The sequence below is a fragment of the Schistocerca piceifrons genome, chromosome X (assembly GCF_021461385.2).
Source record: "Schistocerca piceifrons isolate TAMUIC-IGC-003096 chromosome X, iqSchPice1.1, whole genome shotgun sequence".
Taxonomy (NCBI): Eukaryota; Metazoa; Arthropoda; class Insecta; order Orthoptera; family Acrididae; genus Schistocerca; species Schistocerca piceifrons.
The window spans coordinates 368,309,394-368,324,160 of NC_060149.1; the positions used below are offsets into that span (position 1 = coordinate 368,309,394).

At 38.6% G+C, this 14,767-nt stretch overlaps 1 protein-coding gene across 1 annotated transcript in view; it reads right to left on the minus strand.

Annotated features, from left to right (window-relative positions):
* Positions 1-841: 841 nt before the first annotated feature.
* LOC124722910 (lipoamide acyltransferase component of branched-chain alpha-keto acid dehydrogenase complex, mitochondrial) overlaps positions 842-14,767 on the minus strand; it is a 96,265-nt gene continuing 82,339 nt past the window's right edge. The window contains exons 8-9 of the mRNA XM_047248057.1: positions 6,396-6,562; positions 842-1,056 (exon numbers count right to left, since the gene is read on the minus strand). Of these exons, the coding sequence (XP_047104013.1) occupies positions 6,404-6,562 (159 nt within the window). The 3' untranslated portion in view covers positions 842-1,056; positions 6,396-6,403. The remainder of the gene's footprint in view (positions 1,057-6,395; positions 6,563-14,767) is intronic.

Consider the following 14,767-nt stretch of genomic DNA (forward strand, 5'->3'; position numbering starts at 1 on the left):
ACTAATCTGTATGATCTAGGTATTTCCGCGCTACTGAGTGTAGACTTTCCTTGAATGATTGATGGAGGAATCAGGTGGTTAGCAAAAACATCCAGTAATTAACTTGAGTTCACCTGTGCTTGCTGCTCACATCCAAATAACTTCACAGCCAGACTCAATTTCAGTCTTCATAGAGACAGCAATGAACCATCACCCTCCTATGGTGTCTAATCTGTCTTTTTGATAACTAAATATTTTTGAGCTTCCTACTTCGTGTTTCACCCAACTCTTGGTTCTGAGAAAAATTTGTGGGTGACAACTTTCCTGGAGAGGAATAAAGTCAAGAACTTTGTTACAATATGTTCAAGGGAGGCTTGCAGTATCAGATAAGACTTTGTTAGAGAAGCCATAATCCCAAACCCAAGAGTCCAAATAATTAAGATTATGGTGGATGAATCTATTCATGCTCACTTTCTAAAGTGTATGAGTCAAGTGAGTATCAGAATGATATACTTACACATAAGAATGACTGGTTACTAATGCACAATTATTTGATAAATAACTGGGACATCAGTATCTGCTGCCTGAAGACATCTTTCTATGCATCAATACTTTGATGTTTTGCACCTGTTAATTACTCTCAAGCTCATTTTTGGTTTCCACCAATTTCAACACAACAGATGTTTCCACTTGGACCCTAAATTCATATTACTTTCTCTGTCAAATTCTGGAACATTCTATCCCCATCCCTCATTCCTTTTCCAAATAAAGTCTGCAAATTGTGTGTATATTCAGAAGATGCTACTGCTATTTCACTGTGGGAGTAATTCAGTTCATATATAACAAACAGAAAACAAATATCTACAAATTATATTTTCTCTTTATTCAGGGTAATAAAAATATAAAAATATATGACATCAAATACATAGATCTTTAAATGCCAAATAAAATACTTTGTACTCTATAGTGCAGTAAATCATTGCGTATGCTTTGGAAACGTTTGTCCAGCTGTTGGAAACTTAGGCCTTTATATTTCTTATATATCATGCCCATTTCAACTGCCAAACTGGAATGCATCTGAAACATGAACAAATTAAAGAATATGCAACTGCTGAGGCAAACCTATTGTGTAACATCTAATTTATACCACCAGTGCTACATGCTGAGTAATAAAATTGATAAAACAGTAAGTCACATGAAGAGAAAAGTAAAGGAAAGGAAAGGAAAAGACTATCAGAAGTTATTGCTCTAAGAATTATTACAATTATCAAATCTCAAGCATTACAAAGTTTTGATTTCAGAGGAAAATTTATAAGCAATATGAATCTGTTACGCCACGGCTTTGCTGGTAGCCATGTATTGCTTCTACATTGATCAGCAATATGGTGTAACAGAGGGAGCAGCACCCATCAGCCTGAAAACCATGTGCTATTGAGCAAGAGTACATATTCAGGACGAAAGAACACTCATTCAGTACGTCGACACTATGGAATACGCTAGTTAGTGTCCCCAAAAGACAAAGTTGTGGCATCTTACAGCTCCAACACAGCTCCTTGAGGAGTTGACTGGACAGGAAAACCTGCAAAACTTATTTCATTTCTGTTCAAAGGCAATGTCTGGCCATTCCAGGCTGTTACAGTTTCTGGGGATGGGAGTGCTGCTGTTGGAGAAACACCAGCCAGCCAGCTCACAAATGTATTACCAAAATCAGACCCTCCATTCTCAGATGTTCATTGTACACAAACGTATCCTGGTGTGTATGGTATGCCAAGTGCTTCAGTTTTAGGCTGGCTGATAACAAGACACGGACCACTTGCAGTACAAGATGGTACAAGTACCATCCATGGACTTTGCCACCAATAGCTGCTGGCCTCCACCTGGGCTAAAATCTGCATGCTATCAACTTGATGCCTTTGCATCAGAGTCACCTGCTAGGTGACTACCTTCTGCAGGTTTGAGCCTAGCTATCTGCCCAGCTACACTGCCATTGTTCAATGCCCAATGCAGGCACACACCATCATCTTCGTTCATGCAGGGCAGTGCAGTTGAAACACCACCTAAACCTGTGTTTTGCACACGGTGGTAACAAGCAACTGACGAGTATGGGGCTGCCTCTATCATCTGTCACTGGTGGCACACTATCTCACATTGGGTCTCTACGGTCACGCTGACACTGCAGCCACTGCCACCAGCATTTGCTGCCTGCCTGGCAGGAAAGTCACTGACACTGAGTCTTACTGTGTCACACAAAACAACCACCTTCTCTTCAGCTGTGATTCCATCCCTGTAACTGAAATAAATAAAATTTCTTAACCAGAGATGTTTTACTGATGGTCAGCCATACAATTCCAATGACCACCACCTCCATAGCCTACGCCCAGGCAAGGAAACAGCATTCCATCCTGATTTGCCAGCAGCCGATTCACTGACCACTATAGGAGTCATGTCCTGACTTCTACAAACGTAACCACAGAAACTTCTCAAAAACAGTAACTACATTATTGAAATAAGACAAATGGCCTCATAGCTTCTCCTGAATACATCACAATTTTGTACTGCAAAACATACACATCACATTAGTTTGATTACGTTTTAAAAGGAAACAGCAGTTGTTTAAAAGAAAATGAGACACAAATGTGAGTTCTTGTTTTACACACATATTACGAAGTTTCTGACAGTGAAATGGAAGGAAAATTTCTGTTAGTTGTTCCACTTTTGAATGGTATAGAGCAGGTGTGGACAAATAGCAACCTGCGGGCTGCATGTGGCTCACTAATGGTTGTGTGCAATCTGCCAAAACAGTCAGAATTTTTATGTAACAATTTATAACTCTTCTGAAATGCAAAGTTAAGCAATGCTTACAATCATTTTAAAAGGTGCATCTCCCCACTAACCTCTGCTTCCACAATGTGGTTACCGAGCCAAAACTATTTGCCCACTGCTGGTACAGAGAAATCCTGTCTTGTTCTTTCTCTGCTACAAAAAATTCTAAAATTATTGATGACTGTAAGCATGTATTTAAATTTCCTTGTTAGAAGTAACTAAGAAGGAAATTTGAATATTTTTAGCATGGTGCAGCAGAGTCAGCAACTGTAAAATGTAATTATATTAAATTTCAGCCTCCCGTTGCATAATCAAAGAAACTTTACCTAGGTTTCGGCTGTAATAATGTAGCCTTCTTCAGAAATGTCACAATATAGTATTGTGACAATATAATATTGTGACATTTCTGAAGAAGGCTACATTATTATAGCCGAAACATAAAGTTTCTTTGCTTATGCAACTGGAGGCTGAAATTTAATATAATAAGAAGGAAATAAACAAAACTTGTTTTCATCCAAATGGTTTTCTCAATAAAGTACCTGTGAAAGACACTTACGGGCTTAAGCAGCTTTGGTGATAAACAATACAAAGAATTTTTAATGCTCCATTAATAAATAGATCTGATGCCAGGATCTTTAATAATCTGCTGAACAAGAAAGTAAAGGACTTGAAGAAATGTGGTTTTGAGAACTGACATTTAAGAAGGTACATACATGATCCCATACATCTTTTTCATCACAATGATAATGTGATTATGTATCAATTATCTCTGAGATCAGGTATAAATAACAGTTTAACTGGGAACGTATAAGCAGAAAACAGAGTGCACAGTTTGTGTGTGTGTGTGTGTGTGTGTGTGTGTGTGTGTGTGTGTGTGTGAGGGAGTGAGGGAGGGAGGGAGGGAGGGAGGGTCGAGAGAGAGAGAGAGAGAGAGAGAGAGAGAGAGAGAGAGAGAGAGTTCATTGTACACACAGCAAATACTCAGATTAGAGAAAGATGGGCAGAAAATTGATCGTATGCTATCCCAAGCATATCTTTTGTGACAAGCATATAGAATTCTCTCTTGATCTCCATAGCCAATATGTGAAGAAACAGAATTGAACTTTCTGAGCTGCCAGCATGTCAGGCACCACTGTCAAATCTGCATAATGGCATGTGCACACACATTCCAACAGCTCACATTTCTGTCTCAGAAGGAGATCGAGGAACTTTTCCAGGCATTATTGTTAAAAATTCAGTTTTTCACTCACTACCCACCCAAATACCCGTGTGTGCGTGTTAAAGCGACATTTGTGAGACATAGTTGTGCATTAGCCCAGGATAAAATCCACTCAATGGAGTGAGTGTGCCAGCCAGTCTGGATGTGGTTTTTAGGCAGTTTCCCACATCCGAATAAATGAATACTTGGTGGGTACCCACGTCCCGCCCCAGTTACATGATTTAGAAAAATTTGCACACTCTCACATGAACAACATTGTACACAGACAGGTTGGGTACACATATTCCATCCCCGGGGGTAACATAGTGGCAACAGGAAGGTCATCTGGCCACTACTTAAATTAACCATGCCAAAGCTGTTAATAACCACGCTGACTGTGTGCAGCTGCAGGACGAAGGCACCAGAAAAAGATTATGATTCTTTTTCATTTATTATTTATTTTTATTGGAATTTTCTAGTATAATGCAGAAAATAAAATGATATGTATTTTGTGTCATGTGAATTCCTGTAACTTTTATTCCCATGGCATGATTAGTTGGAGCAGAACAGTTACAAAGAAATGTGTGAAAACAAGCATGGTTTGGACAAAATATTATTCACACCCATCTATGATGGAATAGGACACTTTATAACTGAAAAATGCATTAATCCTCCTGAGAATGAATGGTGATCAATAAATATTTGTGAAGTAGTAGTTCCAGTTTCTTTAGAGATGTGCAGGAGAGTAATGCGCCCTTTGCTATTTTTCTAATAGTGAACAGAATGGTTTGAAAATATTAAAACCTAGCCATTTTAGAGACCAATGAAGACATTATATTTCATCTTCATGCTCCTCAAACCAATGCTGAACATTTCTGGCCATTTAGTTATGCTTGTAGCCATCTTGGAAGTTAAAATGTCTCACTGAAAGGAATATCTGTCAGTGAATCAACATGCCCTTTCACCCTGATTACAAAATTCCCTAAAAACATACCAGCATTGAAGCTAGTACAGAAACTCTTCCATTCTTCATAACTGGAAGCAAACTGTCTCAATTTCATGCTTCCCCCACTTTGTCCATGCATGTGTGTATCCTGTGGTAGGGAACAGCATAAAAGTGGATTCGTAAAATCAAATTACTTGTTAACATTGGCCAGTAATCTAGTTTCTGGTATTCCTGCATCACTGAAGCCTCTTCATTGTACTCACTTGGCATTAAAACTGGTTTAATAACAGCACCTCAATGATGAATGTTATTTACACAGTTGGTCTTGATGTCCCAAGAGGTTGTTATATGACCATTATTGCTTACAATAAATATAAATGACCATGTAAATAACATAATATCCACATGTCTGTTCTATACAGGGAAGCTACAATGTCAGAAAACTGTAGTTAAATACAGGATGACCTGCAGAAGATAAATGTTTGGTGCACATACTGGAAGTTAACTCTCAACACTCACATATTTAATGTATTTCAAATAAATAGCCACATGATCCATTATTTTTGTTTCAACAATTGGTAATCAATCACTGGAGACAATACCAACCATTAAATACCTAGAATATGCATTTAGAGAAATGACCACATAAAACTAGTTATAAGAAAGGCAAATACCAGACACAGATTCATTGGAAGTGTCCTATGAAGGAGGTAGCTTACAAAACCTTCATTCAACTGATTCTTATTGACAGAAATGATAAGTAAAGTGTGAATCAGGGATAAGTTTACTGTTAAAATCCAAACAGTGAAAACAACTGTATCTGTGTGCCAGAAGTCATATGCACGACTTCATATTTCACAAAATCGCGAAAAGTTTTTTTCTAAATACATCAAAAGGCAAGTCATCTTAGATTATTGTAACATCCCACAACAAGGTTCAAACACTGATAACAGTTAGCACTTTGAACCCACCATAAATCCACTTCACGATCACGTTACCCCATCCGTCAACTCCTTCATAAACATACCCTCAAATATCTACCTACAAAAACAGGATTCCACAACAACAAAAACTAAGCAGATTCTTATATTCAACATTTCTTTTCATGGCTCTTCACTTTATGCTAATACCACAAGTGTTAATCTCAAGTTGTTCATGTTGTATGTTCTCAACTATGGAATAACCTGTCCTAAAACTTTAAATAAATTACAAATTTCTCTAAAAATTGCTCATTGCATTCATGGGGGCCATAATTGAAAGCTTCGTGTCATCCACATTTCAATTCCTAGTCTTTTTGTTCTCTGTTTTTTGATTCACTTCTTTCTTTATATTTTGGTAAGTTTTTACAGTCATTATAATAAACACATCATAGTTAACACAATATAAACCATTTAAACCAGCATTTACTGTACAAATTCACCATAAGTTTCATACACAGCAAAAAAATACCTTTTCCCCTAGAATAACAGCTGATGTGGATTCTGTATAAGTTCTTTCCACAAGTTGGAAAATTTTGCCACTGTAGCGCCATCAATGATTCTATGATCGGCCGACCAGTTTATACACATTATTTCATCCCTCATTATACTTCCATCACTGCCAAATCTTGGAAGTGTCTGTAACAAAACAATTAACAACTTGCAGTAAGTTATTTTATTTCCAAATGAGGTGGATATTTTAGGAGGACAAAATAGTAGGTTCCCATGAGCACACCATGTATAAGAATATGAAACCTTTTCGTTTTTTACACATATAGGTGTTTGAAAGAAATAATTACATCAAGGGCAAAACATCTTAAAAATTAAGGGTTTATAAATGGACTTAATATGATAGAAAATGACTTGGGCTAGGTTGAAAGGGTATCCATGAAACATAGCTTCTCTTAGACAAGGATGAAAGTCTTCGATAAATCTAGTGCAAGACAATCCAGGCACATGAAACAGAATACTTGTGTGATGTTTTCAAGTTAACACAGCAATGTGCTAAAGGTCATCTAATCTATACATTACGTTACTAATTCTGTAATACATGCAGCAGCTGTTGTTGTCTATAGTGTTGAACGAACATCTAGAACAAAAGTGAGACTGTGCTGCTGAACAAGCACCACACCATCTTTTCTGCCACCTCTTAGTACAAGGATATGATGACATGACCAAGCACCACTGTTTGCTTTTGGACTCTTTCCCTGATGTAACATCCTCTTCTGCCTTCAGGCATCCTAGCAAGCTGTGCTCTGACTGCCCCGTTGTGCTTTGTCAGGCTCACATTTCTAGTAGTGACCACAGCCCTGCTGTGCTGTTGGCTCTTTTCTTTCTTCATGTAACATGGCCATACGTTACTAAATTATCTTTCTTTCCCAGGTCTTCGACTGATTGCTCTCCCCATGAGTTGATGTCTTGGTCACATGTCATCAATAAACATGGTGGTACTATTTAATTCTGCCTCCCTCTTTATGTTCTATTTACACACATCCTTTCTTGTTTCTGATGTCTGTGGTCCAAAACCAGTCACAACCCTGAGCAGACAAGCCCCTAATTCCACAAAGGTTAGTTCTGTGATGCTAATCCCATAGTAAAAATTCCATTTAACCACTAATGAAAATACACAAATTGCAATAAGACTGGTATAACCGTATCTCTCTTGCACTTCAAATCTACTACTGTGCCTTGTGATATTTTGACCAGCAAGGACCACTGTTGTGGGATTATTTGCCAAGACATTTCACTTCTAAAAACAATCAAAATAGATCAGTTATATATAAAAATTCAAATTTAGGTCTGGTGTACACACAGGAAGAAAGAAAGAAAGAAAGATGGGATGTGCTGAATTCTAAGTCCTCCTGAAGTGGATGAACTGGCAGAATGAGCCAGTGTACTATTGCTAAATATACACAATTTCTGTCTCCCATTGCCATTAGCACTTTCTCTTCAGTGTTTCAGCAAACTGTTCAGTTTCAACCCTAGGATTTATTCTCTCTTTGAGCCAGACATCACAGCATATACACAATAACATCTCCTCACAGCTGACAAATCCATTGCTTTGAAGTTTCTGTCCCAGCTATTATACCATTTGTTATTAACATATTGGGAAAATCTATTCCATATTCACAGCATTAAAAATAACTTCACCTGCAGTAAATGGTACAATGAAATTGAGACGTTGCCTTGTGTCATCTGCGAGTAATTTTTCACAAGTTGCCTCCTGAACAGGATTGGTTTATTCTACTATTCATTTGCTGATCATATGAACTTTGTATGCAGCTGTAAAGACATCAGATCCCCACAAAGATAAAGAAAGTTGAACAGATAAGAAATATTGCGAAACAACAGGTTTTGAACTGATATACTAAGCCTTCACAGTCTGTGAAGAACATTAGGGAGACAGCGGCGTTTGCAAGGAATGGTGGAAAATATCACTTACTATATACTGATCAAGCTATCTGCACCTCCTTTAAAAACTGAAGGTCAATATCAGACTGATAGTAAGAGTACCATAGAGGAAAAATTAATGAAAAAATTATAAGGGGAACACGATGATTATTTTTCAATCAAGAAAAGTTGCCTGAATCCTTCTTGTAAAAGTGTATGACGAGACTGCACAAACTTAGAGAAGCAGTACAATTATGTTGAACCTGGGAATATTTAACATACATGTGACATTGCTGAAGGACACAAACTATGAAGTCATAATAGACATAGTAATGGGGAAAGGGAATTCACTCTACAAAACATCATTCCTACTATGGAACCCCAACCAGTGAAATTTCCACAACTTTTAACATAAATGAACTTTACTAATTAATTGTGGCCATAGTGGTTAAGTGTTAGAGACCATGACTATTTGGAATAATTATTTTCATAATAATGTTGCCAGTTAACTTAACTATCCATCTGTTATGGTGCCCCATATCCAGCTCAATTTCACAGAGCTATAGGCTATATATAGGTTATTATTACAATAGTATTGCCACTCCCAAAGGCATTTTAAAACTGCCTGAGTTTATTGTCATCCCAGGTTGCATGAAATCAATCAGGAATACCCCTCTCCGATCCCAAAACACAGCAGCCATAACCATTCCTGCCGACAGTGTTTGTTTGAATTTCTTTGGTGGTGGTGAATCGGAGTGACGCCACTGACGAGATTGTTGTTTTATTTTGGGATGTAGTGGAAACACCCATGTTTCATCTTCCATGATGATAGAGTCCAACAACTTCTCCTTGTTACATACCCATCACATTGTTGAAGAAACTTTTGAGCACAGTCAAGGCATTGCTCTTTGTGTCCATCAGTCAGCATCCAGGGGACCCAGCGAGTACATACCTTGCGGTAACCCAACGTTTCTGTTAAAGTTCTTTCAATTGTGCTGTGGGAAGCTTCAGCGATATGTTCAACAAGCTCACGGATAGTGACCCTCCGATCTTCAAGCAGAGCACTGTTGATCTTCTGGACAATCACATCCGGAACTGGCGGTCTTCAGCTCCGTGCTTCATCATGAACTTCTGTGCGACCCTCAGCAAAACCACTGCACCATTTGCAGACATGCTGAACGGACATGCACTCTTCACCATAAACCACAGTCAGTTGCTGGTGAATCTCCATGGGTGGTAACTTCCTTGCGTAAAGAAACTGCTCGAACCTCACATTTGGTGGGAGCGGCGATCAACACTTCCGTCTCTGACGACTGCCAAGCCAACACTGAGCGACGTAGCGAATTACTGACGGGTGGGCTCGAGAGCGGGGGGAACCACTGCACACGGCACTGTTATCGGATTTAGCCTAGCACCTTCCCTCGAGGCAGTAGCTCATTGGGAACCTTATTTTTGGTACAATCCTCGTAATAAAGTAAATGAATTGGCAAAAATCATGAAGCCATGGTGGAATCATAATCTATATAATCACTAAAATAAATGTGCTTACAGGTATATTTATAACAAGCATAATGTGATGTGAATGCCTTGCATTTTATACAAGTCTATTAATACAGGTATATTGCCCTATGACAATATTATTCTGTTTTTCAACTCATAGTGTTTCGCATTATGTATGTAGATGTTAACGCTTAAATTAGAATCATGGTGCACTGCTTTCACTTATAACTTCTCTGTGTTTTCTTGAATGCTCTGAAGATGATCATTAATAATACAAACTGGTTACCAAATAAAATAAAACCTGTTGTGACTAAATACTGGCACAAATACTAGAGAGTAAACTTAACTACAGGAAAAAGATTGCAAATACTAAACAGTATTATTATTAAATTTTATGCCATAACTACAAAACAGGAACATTTTTACAAGCATAGTATGTTCTAGTTACTGACAGATACTCTCAGGTTACAGACCCGTGCTCTTTTAATCAGCATGTCTAACATAAAGATACAAGGCAAGTTGTGCATAAATACAACGAAAAAAAAAAATGGTAAAGCTGTAATCAATCTGAAAGTTGGTTTGAACACCACAGTGCTGTACTTGTTATGGTCCTATTTAAGGTAGTATGTCCTCGCCTTTCCTCCAATCTATGAAATGACATACCCAGCCATTTATGCTTTCTACTACAAAGAGCAGACAAGCAGTTGTGACAACATCACTTTGACAATGAATTGCAATCATTTAGTTCCAGTGTGACAGACACAGAGGAAACATGGGCATAGTTTAAACAGACTATAAATTGTGCTCTAGACAAGTACATGCCTAGTAAGTGGAGTGGAGTAAGGACGGAAAAGACCAGCCATGGTTTAGCAGCAAAATTTGGAAAATGTTGAGGAAGCAGATGCTGTTGCACTCTCGGTTCAAAAGAGAACACACAAATGACAACAGGCAAAAGTTAGCAGAGATTTGTGTGTCTGTGAACAGATCTATGTGCGAAGCATGCAACAACTATCATCATCACACTTTAGCAAAAGAGCTGGCGGAGAACACGAAAAAATCCTGGTACAACCTGAGAAAATTCTGGGTTGGGTTGGGTTGTTTGGGGAAGGAGACCAGACAGCGATGTCATCAGTCTCATCGGATTAGGGAAGGACGGGGAAGGAAGTTGGCCGCACCCTTTCAAAGGAACCATCCCAGCATTTGCCTGGAATGATTTAGGGAAATCACGGAAAACCTAAATCAGGATGGCCGGACGCGGGATTGAACCGTCGTCCTCCCGAATGCGAGTCCAGTGTCTAACAGAAAATTCTGGGACTACATAAAAATCGCCAAGTGGGTCTAAGGCTTCCATCTAGTCACTCATTGACCATCTGGTGTGGAAGCTGAAGATAGCAAAACAGAAGCAGGAGTTTTAAATTCCGCATTTACGAAATTGTTCATGAAGGAGAATCAAATATACCGTCATCTGATCACTGCACAAAGTCCCGTATGTATGATATAGTAATAAGCATCCATGACATAGAGTAACAACTGAAAGAGTTGAAAACAAATACGTTACCAGACCTGGATGGAATCCCAATTCAGTTTTACAAAAAGTATTCTGCAGCACTGGTCCTGTACTTAGCTTGTATTTATCGTGAATCTCTCACCCAGCAAAAAGTCCCAAGCGACTGGAAAAAAAGTGCAAGCGACTCCTATACATAAGAATGGTAAAAGAATGGACCTACATAATTACAGACCAATATCCTTAACATCAGTTTGCTGTAGAATTCGTGAACATATTCTCAGTTTGAATATAATAAATTTCGTTGAGACAGAATAGATTCTGCCCACAAATCAGCATGGATTTTGAAAACGTTGCTCATTCAAAACTCAGCTTGCCCTTTTGATACGACACCTTACAAACCATGGATGAAGGGCAACAGGCAGATTCTATATCCCTAGATTTCCAAAAAGCATATGACACGATACCTCACTGCAGACTGTTAACAAAGTTACAAGCATACGGAAAAGGTTCCCAGATATGTGACTGGCTCGAAGACTTCATAATAAATAGAACACAGGATGTTATTCTCAATGGCAAATGTTCACCAGAGACAAGAGTATTGTCAGGAATGCCACAGGGAAGTATGATAGGACCATTATTATTTTCCATACACATCACTGATCTGGTGAACAGGGTGATCAGTAATCTGCCATTGTTTGCTGATGATGCTGTGTTGTACAGGAAGGTGTTGAAGATGAGTGACTGTATAATGATACATGACAACTTAGGCAAAATTTCTAGTTGGCATGATGAATGACAGAGAGCTCTAAATTAAAAAAAAAAAAAAAAAAAAAAAAAAAAAAAAAAAAAAATGGAAGTTAATGTGGATGAGTAAGAAAAACAAACCCATAATGTTCGGATACAGCAATAGCAGTGTCCTGCTTGACACAGTCACATCATTTGAATACCTGGGTGTAATGTTGCAATGGGATATGAAAATGGAACAAGCACGTGCGATTGTGATAGGGAAGGCGAATGGTTGACATTGGTTTATTGGGAGAATTTTAGGAAAATCTGGTTCATCTGTAAAGGAGACTGCATGTAGGATGCTAGTGCAACCTGTTCTTGAGCACTGCTTGAGTGTTTGGGATTTGCACTGGATCGTATTAAAGGAAAACACTTACGCAATTCAGAGGCAGGGCTTCTAGATTTATTGCTGCTAGGTTCAAACTACAAACAAGTGTTACGGAGATGCTTTGGGAACTCAAATGGGAATCCCTGGAGGGAAGGCACTGTTCTTTGTGAGGAACACTATTGTGAAAGTGTAGAGAAACAGCATTTGAAGTGACTGCAGAACAATTCTGCCAATATATGTTTCGTCTAAGGAGCATGAAGATAAGATACAAAATATTAGGGCTCATACGAAGGCATATAGACAGTTGTTTTCTCCTTGCTCTATCTGCAAGTGGAAAAGGAAAGGAAACAATTAGTAGTGGTACAGGATGCCCTCCTCCCAGCACCATATGCTGGTTTGCGGAGTATATATGTAGATGTAGATGTAGACCTGCAGTTTAATGTGGATTTTGAACCATAGAGCAACTTGGCATTTTTCACATTAACAAATGTTAGAGGTGAAGGAAGTGTCACATGGTAAATAAAAATCCGAGGACTGACCAGGGATTGGCTCTTTACCACTGAGTTTCCAAACCACACACCATAATGGCATAACTTCTTATTAAACTTTATGCCACAAGCCTTGTACGTGACACAGGGACGTCGTAGCTGTTTTATGAGGGAGAAGTTATAAGTCTAATATCTAGCCACTCTGGCAATGGTGACAAATATAAAGAGACGTGCCATAAATCTGAGGGTCACAGAAATCACCACATGGGGATGATTAGCAAACCTCTACTGGAAACAAATACATAGCATGGTAGGCAGATTAAGCAGTTCACATTTTGTTATTTATATTGTAGTTTCACGAATCTAGAACACATCTATTGTCTCACTTTGTGGACCTGCACTTTAATTTTCGGACTTGTGGTGTTGTCTAAGATGGTTCTGTTTTTGTTCATCACTACTAACTGCTTTTAACTGTAAAAATAGCACTTTACTGTATTTTAGGCTATTGATTTTTGGTGTTGGTCTTGGTTTCCACATGCTATGAGGATTGCTGCAGTGTTGTTGTTGTTGTGGTCTTCAGTCCTGAGACTGGTTTGATGCAGCTCTCCATGCTACTCTATCCTGTGCAAGCTTTTTCATCTCCCAGTACCTACTGCAACCTACATCCTTCTGAATCTGCTTAGTGTATTCATCTCTTGGTCTCCCTCTACGATTTTTACCCTACACACTGCCCTCCAATACTAAATTGGTGATCCCTTGATGCCTCAGAACATGTCCTACCAACCGATCCCTTCTTCTGGTCAAGTTGTGCCACAAACTTCTCTTCTCCCCAATCCTATTCAATACTTCCTCATTAGTTATGTGATCTACCCATCTAATCTTCAGCATTCTTCTGTAGCACCACATTTCGAAAGCTTCTATTCTCTTCTTGTCCAAACTATTTATCGTCCATGTTTCACTTCCATACATGGCTACACTCCATACGAATACTTTCAGAAATGACTTCCTGACATTTAAATCAATACTGGATGTTAACAAATTTCTCTTCTTCAGAAACGCTTTCCTTGCCATTGCCAGCCTACATTTTATATCCTCTCTACTTCGACCATCATCAGTTATTTTGCTCCCCAAATAGCAAAACTCCTTTACTACTTTAAGTGCCTCATTTCCTAATCTAATTCCCTCAGCATCACCCGACTTAATTAGACTACATTCCATTATCCTTGTTTTGCTTTTGTTGATGTTCATCTTATATCCTCCTTTCAAGACACTGTCCATTCCATTCAACTGCTCTTCCAAGTCCTTTGCTGTCTCTGACAGAATTACAATGTCATCGGCGAACCTCAAAGTTTTTATTTCTTATCCCTGAATTTTAATACCTACTCCGAATTTTTCTTTTGTTTCCTTTACTGCTTGCTCAATATACAGATTGAACAACATCGGGGAGAGGCTACAACCCTGTCTTACTCCCTTCCCAACCACTGCTTCCCTTTCATGTCCCTCGACTCTTATAACTGCCATCTGGTTTCTGTACAAATTGTAAATAGCCTTTCGCTCCCTGTATTTTACCCCTGCCACCTTTAGAATTTGAAAGAGAGTATTCCAGTCAACATTGTCAAAAGCTTTCTCTAAGTCTACAAATGCTAGAAACGTAGGTTTGCCTTTCCTTAATCTAGCTTCTAAGATAAGTCGTAAGGTCAGTATTGCCTCACGTGTTCCAGTGTTTCTACGGAATCCAAATTGATCTTCCCCGAGGTTGGCTTCTACTTGTCTTTCCATTTGTCTGTAAAGAATTTGTGTTAGTATTTTGCAGCTGTGACTTATTAAGCTGATAGTTCGGTAAT